Below are 20,056 nucleotides of genomic sequence, written 5' to 3'. Positions count from 1 at the left end.
CCCACACCAGCCACATGGAGGGCGCGTACGTGTAGGCACCACAACTAACAGCGCTGGCGGGGGTCCCAGGTGACAGCCTGCGCCCAACTGCTAGACACGTGAGGGACTCAGGCCACAGCCTTCAAGACTTCCCAGTGACACCCAGGAGCTTTCTTTTCTTTTTTCTTTTCTTTTGGCCAAAAAAAAAAGTATCAGCCTGCCTAGGTCAAGCACCACCCATCTGTCGTGGTTCCTTTCCTGAAATTTCCATGGATGCCTCCCTGACCTTGGTAGAAAGTTTCCAGTTTTAAGAATCCAAAGGCCTGGGTTCAAGTCCCAACGCTTAAAGCTGATAAGAGCGTTAACCAAGTAATTGTTCCGAGCTTTACCTTCCTCATCCCGGAAATGGAGATAAGAATGTGTATGAAATGAGATAACCATATAACAGCAGTGTGAATACTGCAGTGACCTACAGACAGCATTTACCAGTACTATCAATCTATCTTTCCTTGAACACTTGCATTCTGCCATTATGCGCAAATGTATTCAATATGGCTCAAAACCGGCAGGCAGTCTGGTCTACAGCCCACTATTTGCATGTCATTTTCACAAAAGTCTGCAACATTATCACATACTGCAGGCCTTTCCCTCCCAGGACAGCAGGAAACTCATTAATTCTTCATGGGCAAACCACTTGTGTTTACTGAGCAGAAAATGTTCCAACAAAGTTCAAGCTCAGACTAAAAGGAACCTCATTTTATCTTATTAAAATTACATTTTTATTCGGTTTTGCATAGGGAAAGAGAAAAACAGGCTTCAACTAAAGCCCTTTTTAAAGAATAAATGGCAATTAATACACATACCTCCTTTCAAATAATGAAATCTTTCCTTAAAAAATATATTAACCAATAAACTTTTTTATAAATTGTACTGCTTTAAAACACTACAGTAATTCACTGAACCCTAATGATTCCTTCCAAAAAGCAGATCCACGTGACATAGTTCCACTGCCAGGTACACACCCTGGAAAAACAGTTACACAAGTACACAGGGAGACAGGTTCAGCGATGTTCATAATACCACAAAGAGAAAAAATGTTAAGAAAAATCTAGATGTCCATTATCAACTGAATAATGAATAAACAAACTAGATCGTACGCATATAATGGCATACCAACCACAGCAAACATGAAGGAACTTCAGCCACCAGATTCAAGATGGGGAAAGTTCATTAACATAATAGTGAAATGCTGAGTACACACAGTATGACACCACTTACAGGAAGTTTTTTAAATGTAAAAATGAGACAATATATCATTTTTGGGTACATACATGAGTGGTCAAAAATCCTACTGCGTGCAGGGTAACCACAAAATTCAGAACCGTGATGGTCAGGGGAAGTGAGACTAAACAGCTGGGCCCAGGAAAGGAACACGACAGCATCAACTGTGGATGTGGTCTACGTGCCCTGTATTGACCTTGTGCCTTCCTGAAAGTCTGAAATGTGTTCTAGGGTTTTAAACAGATGGCTCTGGCTCTGAGAGGGGAGGTGTTTGCAGGCACAGCCGTTCAGAGGGTCAGGGAATGCAGTGCCTGGAGCGCTCCTCCAAGACACATTTCTCTAAGCCTCCCCCGAGCCCATGCTTCCTACACTGTGCACAGAAATCTTTCAAAAAGAAGGCTCACCGTCATTAGCCACCACAGAAACGCAAATCAAAATCACAATTAGAGGGACTTCCCTGGCAGTCCAGCGGTCAAGACTCTGCACTTCCACTGCAGGGGGCAGGGGTTTGATCCCTGGTCAAGAACTAAGATCCTACATGCCGCAAGCTGCGACCAAAAAATTAAAAAAAAAAAAAAAAAAAAAATCACAATTAGGTACCACTTCACAGCCAGGAGGGGGGCAAAAATTTAAAGATAATATGTGTTGGCGAGGACGCAGAGAAACTGAAACCCTCACACGCTGAGGATGGGAGTGAGAATGGGTGCAGCCGCTCTGGAAAACCGCCTGGCAGGTCTTCAAAAGGTCCCACATTGACCACATGACCCTGCGATTCCACTCCTAGGTACACACCCAAGAGAAATGGAAACATGTCTACCCAAAAAACTTGTACTGTATTATTCATAACAGCCAAAATGTGGAAACAGTCCAAATGTCCATCAACTGATGAATGGATAAATCAAATGTGCCTATCCATACAATGGAATATTCATTATTAGGTCATAAAAAGAGATGCTCCAACATGGATGACCCTTGAAAACGTCACAGTCAGTCAAAGAAGCTAGTCACAAAGGACCACACATATAATTCAATTCACATGAACCATCCAGAATAGGCAAATCTATAGAAACGAAAGGTATGTTAGCAGTTGCCAGGGGCTGGAAAGAGGGAATGGGGAATCACTGCGTATGAGTTCTGGGCCTCTCTCTGTGGTGACGGTGGTACAACTGGGTGAATATACTAAAAACACTGAATTGTACACTTTAAGTGGGTGAAATGTATGTTACGTAAATGATATCTCTACAAAGGTGTTAAAAGGAAGGAAGGAAGGAAGGAAGGAAGGAGGGAGGGAGGGAGGGAGGGCGAGCTAGGGACAAGCGAGGATGGGGAAGGACCAGACCAGTCCCTCCCAGCCCAGGTGCCGGGGAGCAGGTGCGCATGGGGGGAAGGCTCAGGGTGCAAAAGCACGCCTTCAGCACCCATCGCCCAGATGACCAACATCACTCGATAAACGTTTAAACAGGTCCAAGTCCACCCCTCCCGCCCCAAATAACAGTCTGCACTGCTACCGTCACAGAACATTTCAGTATACTTCATGTGGAGAGGACGGACATTTTTATCATCCTCCAAATTAAGAAAATGAAACTTAAGAAAGACTAATTTGTTACCAGTAGGCAATGGCAGGGACCAAGAGCGGTGTCCTCTGGGCCCAATTTGTACATATCCTGATGACCACATGCCTGAGCAGCCGGGAAGGACTCAGATGGAAGAAGAATGACTGAGAACTAACAAGGCGTCACAGCTTCCAACACTGCGATGTAACAGAGGCTCCCAGCTCGGTGAGAGGGTTGGGTCCAGACAAAGGATAGCACAGGACGGGTCAGGAAGGAGCCCTGAAGCGGCCCCCAACTAGAAGTGCCTCCCACGAGAGCCCCGAGTTCCCATAAAGGTCACTTCTTCTGCAGAAGGCACAGAAAACGCCCCCACTGGTAAGGGAAAGAAAGATGACAAAGAACGGGCAAAGCTAAGGTTTAAAGAGAGAACCGGGAAGAGCGCTCCTAGGAGGACGGGGTCCCAACATGAAGACAGGCTGGAGACACTGGGCAGATACAGGAACGCCCGAAAGAAAGAGATGGGCCCCGGGGACCAACGCCATCTCTTCCGGGTTCTATCCAGGCTGCCTTTACAACACCAGTCAGGAAAGCTTTTTTTTTCGGTCGTGCCACACGGCATGCAGGATCTTAGTTCCCCGAGGGATCAAACCCATGCCTCCTGCAGTGGACGCGTGGAGTCTTAACCACTGGACCGCCAGGGAAGTCCCCAGGAATGTTTTTTGTTGTTGTTGTTTTTAATTTATATTTGGCTGTGTTGTGTCTTCGTTGCTGTGTGCGGGCTTTCTCTAGTTGCGGCGAGCGGGGGCTACTCTTCCTTGCGGTGCGCAGGCTTCTCATTGCGTGGCTTCTCTTGTTTCAGAGCACGGGTTCTAGGCGCGCGGGCTTCAACAGTTGTGGCACGCAGGCTCAGTAGGTGTGGCTCACGGGCTCTAGAGCACAGGCTCAGTAGTTGTGGCGCACGGGCTTAGCTGCTCCGCGGCACGTGGGATCTTCCCGGACCAGGGCTCGAACCCGTGTCCCCTGCATTGGCAGGCGGATTCTTAACCGCTGCACCACCAGCGAACCCCCCCAGGAAAGCTCTTTAAAAACTCAGAGTCAAAGACTGTCTGTCTGAGGGCCTACTTGTGGACAGCCAAGCTCTGGGGCGTGGCCTTCACCGAGAGCACCACGAATCAGTGACATCTTAGCCAGTCACAGACGACCCCGAGGCTGCCCCACCAGAGTCACTCGACACACCCTGGCTGCGCACCTGCTCCAGGGCCGGCCCGACGCTGGCGCTGCGAGATGCCAGAGACGCTGCTCCCGCCGGGGTGGAGGGTCATTAGGATACAGGTAGGCACTGAAGTGGGAGGAGGAAGGAGGGAATGAGCCTAAGTTACAGAGCAGAAGCCAAGAAGGCAGGAGGAAGGAGAGCCCAATGTCACAAGGCCCCTGGGTGTGACAATAAGGTGATTCTCTCCTGTGTATCCCAGAGAACTTCTTTCTGGTCTGAACTTGGACCACCTACACCAAGGCCCTGGCTCTGAAACAAAGACTGATGGGACAACACCAGAAGAGCTTTTTTTTTTTTTTCAAGGTTAAAGAGCAGTGAGTGAAAATAACAATGAATGAAACGGCAAAGAGTGAGAGGAGATAAAAGTAAAAGAAATACATCCAAGCTGCGGTGTCCTAAGCATCATAAAATAAATGAAAAATTATACGGCCACCTTTACGATTAACTGCCTCCCTGTATTTCAGACACATGAAGTAAACAGGCAAATCATGTAGTAACTCAGTTTACAGCCCGTCAACCTCTTCAAGCACAGTCGTCACTCAATGTCTCCAGTAGTTTTCTGAAAGATGAACTAAATTAGCAACTGATTTACCGTTAGGCGTGTTCTAACCACAGCGATGCTCCCCAGGTTTATAAAGTATGTTCAGAAGGGGTAAGTTGTCCAAGGAAATTAACTTTAGAGGACTCTGGAGGAAAATGTATGAAACGCCATTATTACGACGGTAAACAATGCCACCATTCCTCCCGCCCATGGCATCATCTGAAATGGTCCCGCCCACAGAGTCAAGTGCAGACACATGTGGCCCTACAGGACCCTGAGCAAAGGGGCTCCCGGGCTGTCCCACCGTCAACACCCACGCTACGCCACCTGGCAATGACGCTCGCCCCGTCCCCCAAGCCCTCAGCCACCTACCGAGCTCTCCCCACCGGGCCACGAGCTCCCTGTAAGAGGGCCTGGAGTTTGTCTCCTGTCACACTCCTTGGGGGCCCAGGAGCCAGTGGAGACGGGCAATTACTGATCCAATCAGCAAGCTGCTTCACGGATGGCTCTTCAGACAGGTCTTAGAAGTGAGGATGTTGACAATAAACTTCCCCCTCACATGAAAAAAGCAATGTGTGGAATATAATACTGTAAATCAACTCTACTTCAATTAAAAGAAAAAAGCAACGTGTGAGCTCACAGACCCAGAGAACAGACTGGTGGCTGCCAGAGGTGGGGCAGGGTGCGAAATGGGTGAAGGGGTCCACAGGCACACACTTCCACTTACAAGCTAAATAAGTCCTGGGGATGTAACGCACAGCATGGTGACTGAAGTTAATAACACTGCCCTGCAGATGCGAAGGTTGCTTGTAATCTTACAAGTTCTCATAACGAGGAACAAGCGTGTGACTGTGTGGGGATGGACGTTAACTACACTTCCTGTGATCATTCTGCAATACGTACACAGAACGAATCCTTAGGTTGCACACCTGAAAGTAATATAATACGTCAATTACATCTCCATAACAGCACAATGTATGAATACGGGGGGTGGGGGGAGGAGTCTTCTGAAAGTCCACCCCCGCCAGCCCGGCAGTCTGCCGTCACCGGGTCCCATTTCCCCACCTCTCCCCTCCTTGCTGCTTCTCGCCCCAGCCCCTCTCCTGTCGACTTCGCCCCAGGCTCACCGCACTGAGCCCCTTCTCCTCTCCCAGTTCCTGCCAGCCTATCTGGATGCTTCTCAGACTCCTCCGTGCGTCCCGAAGCCCAGGGCTCCACCAGTTTTCGCTTCCCAGTTCATGGGAAACTGCGCTCTCTCCTGGCGTTACTGGGCACCTCCAGTAAACACTCAAACAGCGGCCTCCAGGCCGAGCTGCTGCTGGCTCTCGGCCACAAATCACCACCTCACGTTAACGGGCCCGTCGCAAAAATCAGCTTTGCCCCCACTGCCATGCCTCACGCCCACCTCCCCAGACAGGACGCGACCCTCTGCAGTCACGCAGGTACAACACGACAGGCGCGCGCCGCCTCGTGCAGCCCCTGGCAGCCTCCTGGCTCTCTCCCTGGGCCGTCTGTGACACCTGAAACCCACCCGCTGTCCCCAGCGTCCCTCTCCTCCTGACCCCATCACTCACTCCTTCCGTGACTTCATCTCCAAGAACAGCGATCCCAAAACCCAAGATACTTGTTGCTACATTCAGTGCTCCCTTCTTTTTTTTTTTACTTTTTATTGGCATATAGTTGCTTTACAATGTTGTATTAGCTTCTGCTGTACAGCAAAGTGAATCCGTTATAGGTATACATATATATATCTCCACTCTTTTTTGGATTTCCTTCCCATTTAGGTCACCACAAAGCACTGAGTAGAGTTCCCTGTGCTGTACAGTAGGTTCTCATCAGTTCAGTGCTCCCTTCTTTACTACACGAATACTTGAATGATTAAGCATTTTAAACCTGAAGGAGTTAAGTTCCAAAGACTAGAGCACATCCCCTCATAAGTGGGCGTAACTAGGCAACACCCTCTGAGGAGCCCCCAGCGTCCCACGCCTGCCCGGCCCTGTCAGAGCCACTTACAGTCATGGTGGTTGATGAGCCCACATGTGGCTGGAACATAAAATGCTGTAATGGCCCCATGACTGGCTTTGGCACAGGAAACTAACCCAAGCTAGGCAGTAATTCTAAAGGAATCGAAACGGGGTGCAGGAGGCGGCAGCCCCGGTCTGTCTGAGACTAGCCCGTAGCACTAGCCACCCCAGGACGGTAACCGGCCCCGTGAGACAATCCCCACGCCCTAGACGGCGGGAGGGAGACAGTGCGGTGAAGACTGGGGGGCCGGGAGGTCTCCCGCGCTCTCTTCCTCCTGCATTCTGTAATGGCAAGGCCAGACCCCTTCTGCTTCCCACCCAACCGGCTGGCCTCGCCACCTGCAAACACGCGCACGTGACAACAAGAGAAGCAGGTGCTGAGCGCCCCCTAGGGGCTGCCTCCCGCCTCCGAGGTCCCGTGACGCCGAGGGACCCCCTCCGCTCTCCAAGACCCCGTCCTCCGCCCCGCCTCTCCACGCGCACCGCGCCCACGCCCTCTGACAAGCCCGGACCCCGCTGAGGGCTTTCGGCCGAGGATTAGGAGCCCACCCGGAAGACAGGCATCGAACATCGCTTGTCTCGCTGCGTGTGAGCCTGAGCGCCAGCAAGGGCATTCTGTCTTTGAGGCTCGTAGAAGCGCTCACGGAAAGAAGGCGCACGGCAAACCCTGCCGCGAGCTGTGTGGGGGGGCAGGGCGAGAGCGGCCCGGGGCACGGCTGAGAACTGCGTCACCGTCTGGCCCCGGCGGCACGGGCCAAGCTCGGGTGTGCGGCCCGGGTGAGAAGGAAGACGGCGGGCCATGCCCGGGCCGGAACACCCTGGCAGTGCCAGTGAACTCCAGACCCCGGGAGGATGGACCACGGGGAACAGAGCGCTAATGCGGTCAGGAGCCCAGAAACGCACAGGGCGGCGGAGAGAAAGGGCTCTGCCCTCCGCCAACATGCTTGAGTTCAAAGCCAGCTCGCTCACCGCTCACCGAGGGGCCTCGGGCGGAGAGCAGCAGCCGGGCGAGGGCTGCCGCGGGGTCTGCACCCGCAGGGCCCCCTGCCCAGCTGCGCTAGTAACACTAACAGCAGCTTCAGCCCTGAGCCCTCCTAACCCCAGTAAGAGAACCCGTAACCATTCTAAGCAACTAAACTCCCCGACAGCTACCTGCGCCTTCGCCACCTTCAGCACTCAGGCTGGGATTTCCACGTGAATCCCCCCAAAAGAGGAAACAGCATCAGAATGAGGGAACAAAAGGACCAGGGACACTCAAAACAGAAGTCCCCTGTAGCACGGAGCCCAGAAATGGGAAGAACCCAGGCTGCCCCGTCCCCTCTGGGCCTCCTGACCCTCTGCCTCTCTCTGTGAGGAGGGGAACGTCTGGGTGAACCTAGAAGCTGCCCCTCTCACCCCTGGAGAAGCCGGAAAGAGGAAGTCCGTGTGCAAGCAACCGGGTCCCACCCCCGGCCCCGGGCCAGGCCCACCACCAGCTCAGCTGCAGCCTGTGAAGTCTGTAAAGGACCCCTCAGCATTCCCGCTGCTGCTGGCCCGAACCTGTGTGTCAAGAGCCCGAAACAAGGGAGGTGCTCAATAAGCAGGCGCAGGTACGCGGTGTCACTGCAAGGCCAGCACCACCTCCATCCGCCTCCACCTCCCGCCTGGGGCGCAGAGCCAACACCTGCCCGTGGATGTGGTTCACAGCCACTCTCCCCGGAATCCTCCGGAGGGAGAACCAGGCGGTCGGTCGTGTCTGCCCTCCCCGGGCCGAGCACGGAGGCATCCCCCACGTGCAGCCCAGCCGCCCCAAGGCCGGGACCCCCGCTGCACCCAGAGGGCCCGCAGGGGCCAGTCCTCACGCTGCACACGTTCCACTGAGGAGCGGATAAGCCCAGGAGTGGGAGATGGTGGAGCTTCCGGAGAAGGTCTGGCGGGGGCGGGTGTCACGCCCTGGCCCCGGGTCACCGAGCCGCTGCCCTTGTCCTAGCTGTACGCGGGCCAGGCGGGGCCACTCCAGTGGGAACAGAAAAATGGAGGCGAGGGCTCCCGGCGCCTGTTCTGTTCATTCCCACCCCCAACCTCTGCTCCTGCCTTCACAGGACTCAGGGGGGTGAAACACCTCCTCCAGCTCTCATTTTACTAAATTTTAAAAAAACAGAACAAATCCAAAATCATCAAGTATTTTTTTTTAAGTCATTTTTGTCCTCATCTAAAATTAACCCAAAAGAGTCCAGATTTGCAACATTAGATAAACATTTAAGAGGGAAAAAAAATGATTTCATTTTAAATTTATTTTTTCAAAATGTTTCCAGACAAAATAAAAGGTGTTTCATAACATGAAACATGACCACTGGAAAGCAAACAAGTAAAACAAACTATGTATTTAGCCAAACCCCACCCTCAGGTGCTTCCACGGTGCTCAGCACAGCAAGACCATCTCCACGCACGGGTGGCAACCAGACCGACCCTCCCCCCCCGCCCCCGACAAAACACAAAGTCACTGCCAGAGCACGGACTCCTGGGCTCCTCATGACAGGGAAAACTAGGAATAAAGAGACACTCCAAACAGCCACTCCAGAAGCACCAGCAAGAAAACAAGCCAGGTCTATAAACACACAAGACAGGAGAGCAGGTGGGGCAGCAGCTCAGAACTTCTGAGGAAAGAGAGGCGGGGCCTCCACTTGGCCCCTGGACCCGAGAGGACACGGAACAGAGAAGACCCCTCCGACTAAACACGCTTTGCAGAGCTCACCAGTGAGGGCCCAGCCCACCCGTGAAGACTGGCCGAGGTACCGGCCCACGTTCAAGTGCAGGATCCCTTCCCCACCCAACGGCCCTCGGCCACGCTTCCCTGCCCCTCCACCTCCCCCGCAGGGCTCTGCTTTCCTGCAGCCGCTGTAACAAACTTACTGCCTTCAAACATTCCCACCCATCATCTTAACACTCTGGAGGTCAGAGGCCCGGCATGGGTCTCCCAGGCTAAAGTCCAGGGGTCGGCCCGCTGCATCCATTCTGGAGGCGGTCCTGGGGAGAATCCATTTCCTGCTCATCCGGGTCGCTGGCAGAATTCAGTTTCTAGCGGGTGCGGAACCAAGGTCCCCGTCTTCCTGCTGACGAAAAGCACAGGCTGCTCCCCGCTCCTAGAGGCCACCAGGTGCTCTGGCTCGGGGCCCCTTCCTCCATCTTCAAAGCCAGCAAGCGCAGATCAGACGGAGCCACCTGTGTCCAATCTCTGATACTTTTAAGAGCTGATGTGACTGTGTTGGGCCCACCGGATAATCCAGGGCAATCTCTCCATCTCAGGGGCAGCTGACGGGCAACCTTAATTCCATCTGCAACGTAATTCCCCTTTGCTGTGGAACTGACACGTCACAAGCTATGAGGATGAGGACGTGGACATCTTGGGGGGGACCCCACCCCTCAGGCCAGAACCCTGGGGGTCACCTCAACCTCCAACACCCCGCCCATGAGTGACCCCTTCGAGGCCCACCGCAGCCCGGGCCCTGAACCTGTCCACTCCCCCCGCCCACAGCCACTGCCCTGGTCCCCACTTCCCGTGCCCACTTCCTCTCACCCTCTCTTCGAGGCGGAGGAACAGGATGAAGTGCTTCCTCATGGCTCTCGGGACCAAGACCCAGATCTTCTCCAGGGCCTGGAAGCCCTGCGTGCTCTGGGCCCCGCACACCCCTCCTCACTTCCTCCTCGGGGTCTCCCTGCGGAGAGCTCCGACCCCAACCCCGACCCACACCTCTGCGTGGCAGGATAGTCCCTGCTCCAGCCCCGGGTCCCAGCCTAGGCGAGACCTCCTCCGGGAGCGGGGGGAACGTGGCATTCTACGGACGCGGGGCTCCGCTGTTCTGCCCCCATCACCAGGCTGCGGCCGTGGGAGCCTGCAGACTGCTTGTGTATCAGGTGTTCACCGTCTCCTTCGGCCTGAGGACCCCGAGGCCCACGCCCCTGCTCGGCATTCTGCGTGGTGCCTGGCGCACTGAAGGTGCTCCAGTATTTTCTGAATGAACCGTGCCCCGCCACGCTCCTCTCCTGCAGCTGACGACTGACGGTGGCCTGCGGAGACGACAGCTGAGCTGAGCCTCCCCCTTGCTCAGGGCCGCCTCGAGGCCGTGACAGCTGTGCGCTGAAAGCTGCCGGGGCCAGCGCACCGCGAATGGTCTTCTGCCCCACGTCTACCCGAGCACCCACGGCCCTGCCATACTCAGTCCCGGCCTTCCTTGCTGCCACCGCACTTACAAATGTCACCCTTCACCTGCCCCAGCGGCCCGCCTACGCTGCTGTCAGCAGGGCACACTGCCAGGCAGAGCCGCGCTAAAACAGCACGCGTCGGATCCACGCTGAAAGGCTGCCTGCGTTCTCCCACCCAGTGTGCTGTGATTTCGTCTTGGCATTTAAAGTTAAGTGTAGCAAGGATGCTAAGTGCAACTGCAGAAAGCCACAGCCCCGTGGGAGCCAAGCAAGTCAACGGCCACGAAAGAACAGGCCCAGAGAGTCAGGGGCTGAACCTTTTCTGATTCCTATCATCAACTTCCTGATTCTTATCAAACCACCACCGCCTCTCACCTGGATGTTCGCAAAGCCTCCTAACTTGTCTCCCTGCTTCCGCCCTGGCCCTCTCGGCCCCCCAGTCTACCTACAACAGGGCAGCCAAAGGAATCCTGCTAAACCAAAGGCAGGGCATGCCGCTGCCACAATCCTCCAAAGGCTCCCCCTTCACTCGGAAGAAAAGACTGGGAGGCCCTGTCTTTCCTGGGACCATGAGGCCCACCACTCCCACCTTTCAGGCCTCGTGCCCCACACGTCTCTCCCCGCCTCAGCAGTGGTCACACCGGCCCCCCGGGCTTCTCCTCAGACACACCAGCATCGCCCCCGAACCAGGGCCTTTGCAAGAGCTCAGCCCTCTGCCTGGACGACTCTTTCCCGGCCACCCAGGAGGCCTTTTCCCTCACCTGCTGCAAATCTTGCTCAAATGTCACCTGCTCTGTTAGAGCTTACCTGGTCACCTTATCACCAAGACACTCTCCCCACGGCACCTGCCCCCGAAAGATCTATCCCGCTTCCCTGCTCTGTTTTGATAGCAGTCATCACCTTCTGACAGTTAACTCTCTACTTAGTTATTCTCGAGGGATTCCCTGGTGGTCCAGTGATTAGGACTCAGCACTTTCACTGCCAAGGGCCCTGGTCTGATCCCTGGTCGGGGACTAAGATCCCACAACCCGTGAGGCGCAACAAAAAAAAAAAAAAAAAAAAACTTAAGTTATTCTCTGCCTCTCCCACTCTGCTGTTAGCTCTGTGAGAGCACAGATTTTGGTCTGTTTTGTACACTGATGCATCTCTAGCACCTGGAACCATTACTGGCACATAATCTGGGTTAAGTAAATATTTGCTGAATAAATAAATTATCAGACTCTCAAAACTGGTCCAAGAGGCCTCTCTCCTTCTCATCTAAGAGAACAGGGTTAGGCCAAGCAAATATCCTCCTGTAGGTCACAACCACTTAGGTCTAATGCAACTCCCTAGGTTATACATGCAGAAACTGATGGCCCTGGGGGCAATATGAGGAAGGTGAAGGTCACAGAGAGATTAACAGAAAACGATGGCTAAAACCTGGACCACCCAATTCCCAGTCAGACATCTTTCCACCATATCACACATCCTGCCTCATCCAGAGAAGAAGTTTCTAAGGAAGCATCAGCCAAATACATAATCTAAGGACCAGGGTGTGCACAGAATAGGGGGATCTACCAGCAAGACCACCTAGTGCAGTGTAAGCCCTTGGCCAAATCACTCAGTCTCTCCAGGTTAATCTGGAAAACAGTTCGGATCAACCACCACTTATTGATTTGGCAGTAGCAATAAAAGATGAGTAAGGCACGCTCCCCAAACATGCAGAGCTCACCGTCTGGTGAAGAAAACAAGCACTTTCCAACACTGAGTGTGACGCACAAAGGGGTACTTTAGTCCAGACTGCATGAAAACAGGCCAGCCCTGACCAGGAGGTACACTGGAGGCGAATTAAACATCTCTAAAAAGTAAGCCCAGCAGGGACTTCCCTGGAGGTCCAGTGGTTAAGACTCCGCACTCACAATGCAGGGGCACAGGTTCCATCCCTGGTCGGGGAACTAAGATCCCACATGCCACACAGCGAGGCCAAAAAATTAATAAATCAATAAGAAAAATAAAAAGCCAGGCAAAGGAGAGGGAAGGGAGGAAAAGAACATTCTGGTCAGCTATGAAAGCATGAAACTGACAGAGGCATCACACAGCAGGTACAGCAAGGATCCTACAAGTCCATCAGCACCAGTGAAGGCAAAGCTCAAAGCAAGGAGGGGCAGGAGACGGGGCTAAAGAATTGAGCAGCCTCAGGTTATAAAGGGCCTTAGACATCATGCAAAAACACTTAAGCTTCTCAGCATGGCATTTCGGGGAAAACAACCAAGGGGCTTTAAACCAGCCTACCTCACTGAGTGTCAGAGTGTGCTTGGAGGACAGAGTGTGTTTTGTAAATTCTAAAACACCAGAGACACGAACACTTGCAGAGCGCCAGGAATAGCACCTGGCAAATAGTAAGTGCTCGATGAATAGCAGCCACTACTGTCATAGGAATTATTACTAAGGAATTACTAATTATAAAGGCTTGTGCTATACAAAAGAGCCTTTACCAGTTCCATATTTTGTGGTGGGTGTATTCTTCCTCCTTTGAGTTTCTCGGGGTTGAGGCCCACACTCAAAAAAAGTTAATCACAGGAACCACTCAAAAGAGCTGGCACGACCGCTGGAAGTCAGCTAGGATCTGACAGCACCGAGCTTGGGTAGGTAAAGACCAGGTATGCGGCCAGTGGTCACCACAGGGAGGTCATCTACTGACAGGGAAACGGGCACACCTTTGCAACTCCTCCTGTCGCCTGAAACAGCAGCACTGCCAGAGACGAGGCCACAGGAGGCGAGGGGCACGCAGCGGCTGTGCAGGCCTTTCCAGGCGAGCCGACCTCTCCTCCTCGCCCTGCCCTCTGCAGTGACAGCCTCCAGGAGGCCTCCAAGACTCCACTCCAAGTCTGGGACTATCACATGGGAACTGCTCTCAAAAATGCCTAAGGCACGGCACAGCACCGGAGTCCAAGGAAAAAGCAGGGCTGTCTTTGGGAATGCAGGATTTCACAGAAGAAAGTTGAGGACAGTATTATTTTCCTGTGGCTGTCACAACAAAGTACCACAAACTTAGCGGCTTAAGACAACAGAAATTTATCCTGTCACAGTGCTGGAGGCTACAAGTCCAAAGTCAAGGTGTCGGCAGGGCCATGCTCTCTCTGAAGGCTCTAGGAGAGGATCCTTCCCTGCCTCTCCTAGCTCCTACTGGCTGCCACGAATCCTCAGCCTGCCTTGCTTTGTAAAGGCATCACTCCAGTCTGTCTCCATCTTCACATGCCATCTTCCCTGTGTCTGTCTCTCTGTGTGCAAATTTCCTTCTTCTTATAAGGACACCAGTCACTGGACTAGGGCTCACTCTAATCCAGTGTGACCTCATTTCTCATTTTAACTTGATTCCATCTGCAAATACCCTATTTCCAAATATGGTCACATTCACAGGGTCCGAGGACCTGAATTGCGGCGGGGCCAGGGGCACTATTGAACGCAATACAAGGACAAATACCCAAGAGACACGGTCATCAATCCAAAGGTTTATTCACCATTATAACTACACACAAGAGCTTGATTATTCTCACACCTCAGCTGGTTGTTAAGAATCAGAATCTATTTAGACGGAGGAGGAACCAAAATCTCAAGACCTAAAAACAACACACAAAAGTTCTACTGCCACGTGGCTCCTTTCCTTGGAGTCTGTGTTCTAGAGCATGTGTTCCTGTCACTGCTAGGACCTCCTATTCTCTGCTATTCCAGGATTTTCACATCATCCTGGACCCTGACATTGGTTTTGATGAAACCTCTTATTGTTCTTCAATCAAGCACAGTCCTAAGGACTTCCCTGGTGGCACAGTGGCTAAGAATCCACCTGCCAATGCTGGGGACACGGGTTCGAGTCCTGGTCCAGGAAGATCGCACATGCCGAGGAGCAACTAAACCCGTGGGCCACAACTACTGAGCCTGTGCTCTAGAGCCCGTGAGCCACAAATACTAAGCTCGTCCACCACAACTGCTGAGCCTGCACTCTAGAGCCCGCGAGCCACAACTACTGAGCCCGCGTGCCACAACTCCTAAAGCCCGCACGCCTAGAGCCCGTGCTCCACAACAAGAGAAGCCACCGCAATGAGAAGCGACACACCACAACGAAGAGGAGCCCCCTCTCACCGTTACTAGAGAAAGGCTGTGTGCAGCAACGAAGACTCAACACAGCCGAAAATAAAATATAAATAAATAAATAAATAAATTTAAAGGAAAAAAAAAACCCACAGTCCTCTGGAGTAAAATAGGGTGCCTGGCCAACTTCAGTGACCCCCTCCAAAGTCGCTTTTCTGAGCAGTCAGGAACTCATACTGCTAACTCCCAGACCATTCTGAAAATTAAACCTTTCTGACACGACACAGTGCATTCCAAAGTTTACAATTCTATCACTCAAACAATAGTGTTTACTATGCAACACTTACGAATAAACTGTGCTTATGAATGGTTCTACTTGGAGTTAAGACCACAATTCTTAATTTTCAGTATCTCAGACTTTAGTTTCCAAACTGAACAGTGTGTAGAAATCTTGTAGTTTGTTTATCTCTAATCTGTTTTCACCAGCAGCTGATTTTATCCTAGGCGTTTTGCCCGTCACGTCTGCCATGTTTCCTAGGGCCCTGGCTGGGCTGGGTGACACATCAATCAGAGGAGGACTTTGGAGTTGTACAGCTTCCAGGGTGCACCCAGGTCGCTGCAGGCACTTAACTAAAAAAAAAAAAAATTTTGCTTCCTGCTGCTGACTCAAGACAGGAGTTGGCTTTGAGGCCAGAAAGTGGGAACATGGAAATCCACAGGGAGCCTCAAGTATTCTTCCTCGCCCAGGGCAAAAGCAGCAGCCCACAGGAGAGACGAGAACGCCAATCAAGCGGGTCAAAACCACCACGCCCCCTGCAGAAACCGAGCTCGCGGGCGGGCGCAGATTGCCCCGGCCACTCTCCTCACTCCACCAACTCCTCGCGGCTGGAGCCGAGTGGGTTCCTTGCAGCTTCCCCAGGGGGCCGAGGAGTTTCGCAGAAGAGAGCCTGCCGGTCTCGGGACAAGCCTGCCGGCAGCTCCTCCTCCTCCTTTCTGGCCTCGCTCCTACGTGCAGCCACTGTCACCTCCCAGACCCCACGATCCGACCCCCAGGACACCCCGAGAAGTCTCCTCAGAGCCCAGGTCACCCCTCCCCAGACCCCGACTCCACCGCAGCCCAGCGGGCCGACGCGCCCAGCTGACCTCTGACCCCGACCCGGGTCCCCGTCACACCCACCTGCCCGGGACCTTGCTGTTGCTGCGCTTCCAGAACTGCTTCCTGGCCCCGTCGCTGGCCATGGCCTCTCCTCATCCCTCAGACCCGCAGCCCCGACACCCCGAGGGCGGCCAACCCGCCCCGGCGGCCCTTTCCGGTACCCCGGGTGGCCCCTCACTGGTCCCGGGATTCCGGAGGGTAGAGCCGAGAGGCTCTTCCGCCTCCCTCCGGAAGTTGTGCCTCCGCGCGGCCGGAAGTCCCGCCTCCGACCCAGGCGCGCGTGACGGACGCGGCGGAGCCTGACGTCACTAAAAGGCGTCTAAGGGGCGGTGCCGCGGAGGAAGCGGATGGGTAATCCTTCTACCTGCAGGCTTCTTAGGCCTGGTGTTCGGCCCAGGGTTCTGCTGCGCGAAGCGGCAGGACAACGGTCCTAACCCGAGGGCGAGGCGACGCGGAGACCGAAAGCACCCCGCTGCGGGTGGTGGTCGAGGAGGTGTCTGTCGCCCGCACTTGCTAGGGATCGGTAAATACCAAGTGGCTGACTTACCGCTGCAGTCAGTGCAGCGAGGTGAGAACCGTAAGGAAGTGGTCGGGGCTTGTGAGGGGCAGGGGTGGGGCCCGGGGAGGGGGCAGGTGGGTCGGGGAAGGAGGGGGCTGGGCCAGGCTTCGGCTGAAGCGTGAAGGTTCCCCCACCGGAGCCTTGGCCGCGGGCGGCTATCGGCGCTTGAAACGTGCAGGTGAAATACACCCAGGACTTCAGTACCAAAGAAGGAATGATGACGCTGATTTTTATGTTGGGTACACGTTGAAGTAAAATATTTTGTGTATTGGATTCAATAAATGTATTGCTAAAATTACTTTCACATTCCTTTCTCCTTTTTTTCAAAGTAGCTACCAGAAAATTAGAAATTACCTATGTGGCTGCATTATATTTCTGTCGGCGGTAGACCTAACCTGAGAGGTCAGGGACCGGCATTTCAGACGGGAGCGCAGTGCGGCTTTGGGGAGCCGCTTGACAGACGCGTGCCAGTTCTTGATGATATTTTCTGATTAAAGTTTTCCGTGCCTCCTCACTTATGATAAGTAACATTGATGTAGTTCTTGCTGTACGCAGGGTATTGTGCTAAGTACTTTACGTGTATTATCTCAGTCGTATGCCAACCAGCGCCTCAGTAAAGGCTACCCCCGGCCCTCAGAGCAGAGTGAGTGGCTCTCTCAGATCCCTTGCGACACTGAGTTTTCTATCCTGTCTCGTAATAGCAAAGGCTTCCCACAGCCCTTGTCCCCGCCCTGGAACATTTACCGCCTGTCTTTCTTCCCACGGAGCCCCGTAGGGTACTGCAAGATACTGCTGGGCGGGTGAGACCTGTGTCTTCCGCTTCTACAGCTAACACAGTAAGCGTTTGTTAAACGGATGACACATGGGAGGTCTCCAGGGATCCCCTTCTGTCACAGCCACAGAATCTCCCTGAGGCGATCGCAGTGGGTCCCTGGGGATACCCCGCTGACAGAACCGCAGTAGACGCTCAGGGCTACAATGCTGCACAGCCTGAGGAACTGTCCCGGCCTCCTGTCCTTTCATGACCTCAGTGACTCTCCAGAGATGTCCTGCTAAAGCCTCAGTGGATCCTTAGGGACCCCTTCCCGGACATAGCCTCAGGAAGCCTCCTGGGATCCTTGCGTAGGGGGGCTCAGGAAGGCCCCAGGGATCTGTTCCCAATATACAGCCCCGGGGCCTCCCCAGAGGTCTTCCTCAGTGATCAGCTCCTGACAGCCTCAGGGATGCCCTACCGACAGGAGATTTTCCCCAGCTCAATTTAGCTTCTTGCAAGAATCAGTGAGTGGGTTGGCAGCAGAACTAAGACAGTAGAGTTTAGAAAGGGAAAATTGACAGCAGTCAGCGAGCGACTGATTGGATGTAATTATAACATCTTAGGTTTGATTGCTCCCCATAACTTACCTAATGCTTTCCTGTCTACTGTCTCTTAGAGGAGGGAGTTAGTTACAGGGAGACTAAGATTGACTCGAAGGATTCAAGACTGAGCAAAGGATTACTAGTACCACCGACAGAAACCTCAAAGCAAGCGGTGAGCCTGTTTGCAGCCAGGTTTATGGTTGGTTTAGGACATGTTGGGTTTGAGGTCAGATGTCAGGCCTCAGCCAAGCACTAGGTTAGAGGACATATTGGTCTCCAGGTGAGGAGACGGGGTTACACAGGGGAGGACAGGCCAGGGCGAAGTCCCAGGACCGGTGGGCAGGCATAGGTCAGCATCAAGAGCAACATAATCAAAAAACAAAGTCAAGTTAGAGAGAATCTCCAGAAATGGGTTCAGGCGGGGGCGTGTGGTAGAGATGGATGTGAGGGAGTATCTGGAAGAAGGCCAGGCGTGAAAGCCGGAGTCCTGCAGAGGTAGTCGAGGAACGGGACCCATGCAGGAGTCAAACAGGACGTGTGCATGAGCACAGAGAGTGAATGAGTGAGCCTTTATTTACCTGAGCGGCAAACATAAGAGGCTTCCTTTCACTGAGATTCAGGCTAATGTAAAAACCAAGATGGGCTTCCCTGGTGGCGCAGTGGTGAAGAATCCGCCTGCCAATGCAGGGGACACGGGTTCGAGCCCTGGTCCTGGAAGATCCCACATGCTGCAGAGCAACTAAGCTCCTGCGCCACAACTACTGAGCCTGCGCTCTAGAGCCCGCGAGCCACAACTACTGAGCCTGCGTGCCACAACTACTGAAGCCCGTGCGCCTAGAGCCCATGCTCCACAACAAGAAAAGCCACCGCAATGAGAAGTCCGTGCACCACAATGAAGAGTAGCCCCCGCTCGCCGCAACTAGAGAAAGCCCATGTGCAGCAATGAAGACCCAACGCAGCCAAAAATAAATAAATAAAAGTAAATACATCTATTTAAAAAAAAAAAAAAACCAAGGACATACCATTTCACACTTAACAAAAAATTTAAAAATCTGTCAGTGCCAAAATTGATGGCGATGTGGATTTATGAGCAGTGCATAAGTCAGAGTGCAGCAATTCACTGCTGGTGGGAGCATAAATTCATTCAATAACTTTGGACAGCTATCTAGCAATTTCTTGTAGTTAAAGGTGCACATACCCTACAAGCCAGGTGTGTACCCTAGAGCGACTTGCCTGTGTGCAAAGACAGGAACGTTCATTGCAATGTTGCTCCTGGGGAAAACTGATCAATTACACATAGTTTTCCAGAGAATGCTATACGATAGTAAAAATGAATAAGTTACTTACATGTCAACATGAATGGATTTCACAAGCAACGTTGAGTGAAAAAAAGTTGAATGTGAATGCATGTGGTATGATACCACTTAATTCCCTTTTTTTAGAGTAAAAGAATACTAAAAGCTAAATTCAGGAGTGTGGTTGCCTCTGGGTGTTGGTGGGGACTTTGATCGGTGAGGAATTTACAGAGAGTTCAGTTGTTTTATGCTTTACTTCTTAAGGCAGATGGACTGTGTCCAGGTGTTTGTTTTATTCTTTGTGACTTTTTGCATGTATAAATTGTTTCATAATACATGAAAATGTAATTACAGAACTCTCACTCTGTTATGCACTGAGCTACCTCAAACACTTTTTGGAAAAGGCAAGCGTAAATGCTGCAGCAATGAAGGAACAGCGCTGAGGCTTGGAGGAATCAGGCCCACTGATAGGTTTGTAGCTATTGTTTCAGGTTGAGTAGCTATGACGGGACAAAAAAGCAACCGGGAACGTCGTTGCCGAAGCCAGGAGACAAGAGAAAACTGGGTGCTGCCTAACCAGTGGGGATCGAGGATGGCAAGATCTGTGATGCAGGCTGGGTTTCCCAGGAAGCAGATTGTGAGACAGGTATTTCCATGCAGGTGGCTTACTGGGGAGAAGTTAAACTGGGAGGGGCCACAGTGGAACATGGGGCCAACCCCGAAGGATGGCCCCCAGAGATGTCTTGAGATGAGCAGGTGGAGCCTTTGCACGGCTGCATGGACGAGTCA

At 52.8% G+C, this 20,056-nt stretch overlaps 1 protein-coding gene across 3 annotated transcripts in view; it reads right to left on the bottom strand.

Moving 5' to 3' along the window:
• Positions 1-16,288, bottom strand: part of TBC1D22A (TBC1 domain family member 22A) — a 318,315-nt gene extending 302,027 nt beyond the window's left edge. For all 3 annotated transcript variants that reach the window (XM_059937195.1, XM_059937194.1, XM_059937196.1), the window contains exon 1: positions 16,079-16,288. In XM_059937195.1, the coding sequence (XP_059793178.1) occupies positions 16,079-16,140 (62 nt within the window). In that variant the 5' untranslated portion in view covers positions 16,141-16,288. The remainder of the gene's footprint in view (positions 1-16,078) is intronic.
• Between the last annotated feature and the right edge of the window lie 3,768 nt (positions 16,289-20,056).

The sequence above is a fragment of the Balaenoptera ricei genome, chromosome 10, assembly GCF_028023285.1.
Source record: "Balaenoptera ricei isolate mBalRic1 chromosome 10, mBalRic1.hap2, whole genome shotgun sequence".
In the NCBI taxonomy this organism is placed as follows: Eukaryota; Metazoa; Chordata; class Mammalia; order Artiodactyla; family Balaenopteridae; genus Balaenoptera; species Balaenoptera ricei.
Note: the sequence above shows the minus strand (reverse complement) of the source record. Positions and strands in the feature narration are given on the sequence as shown.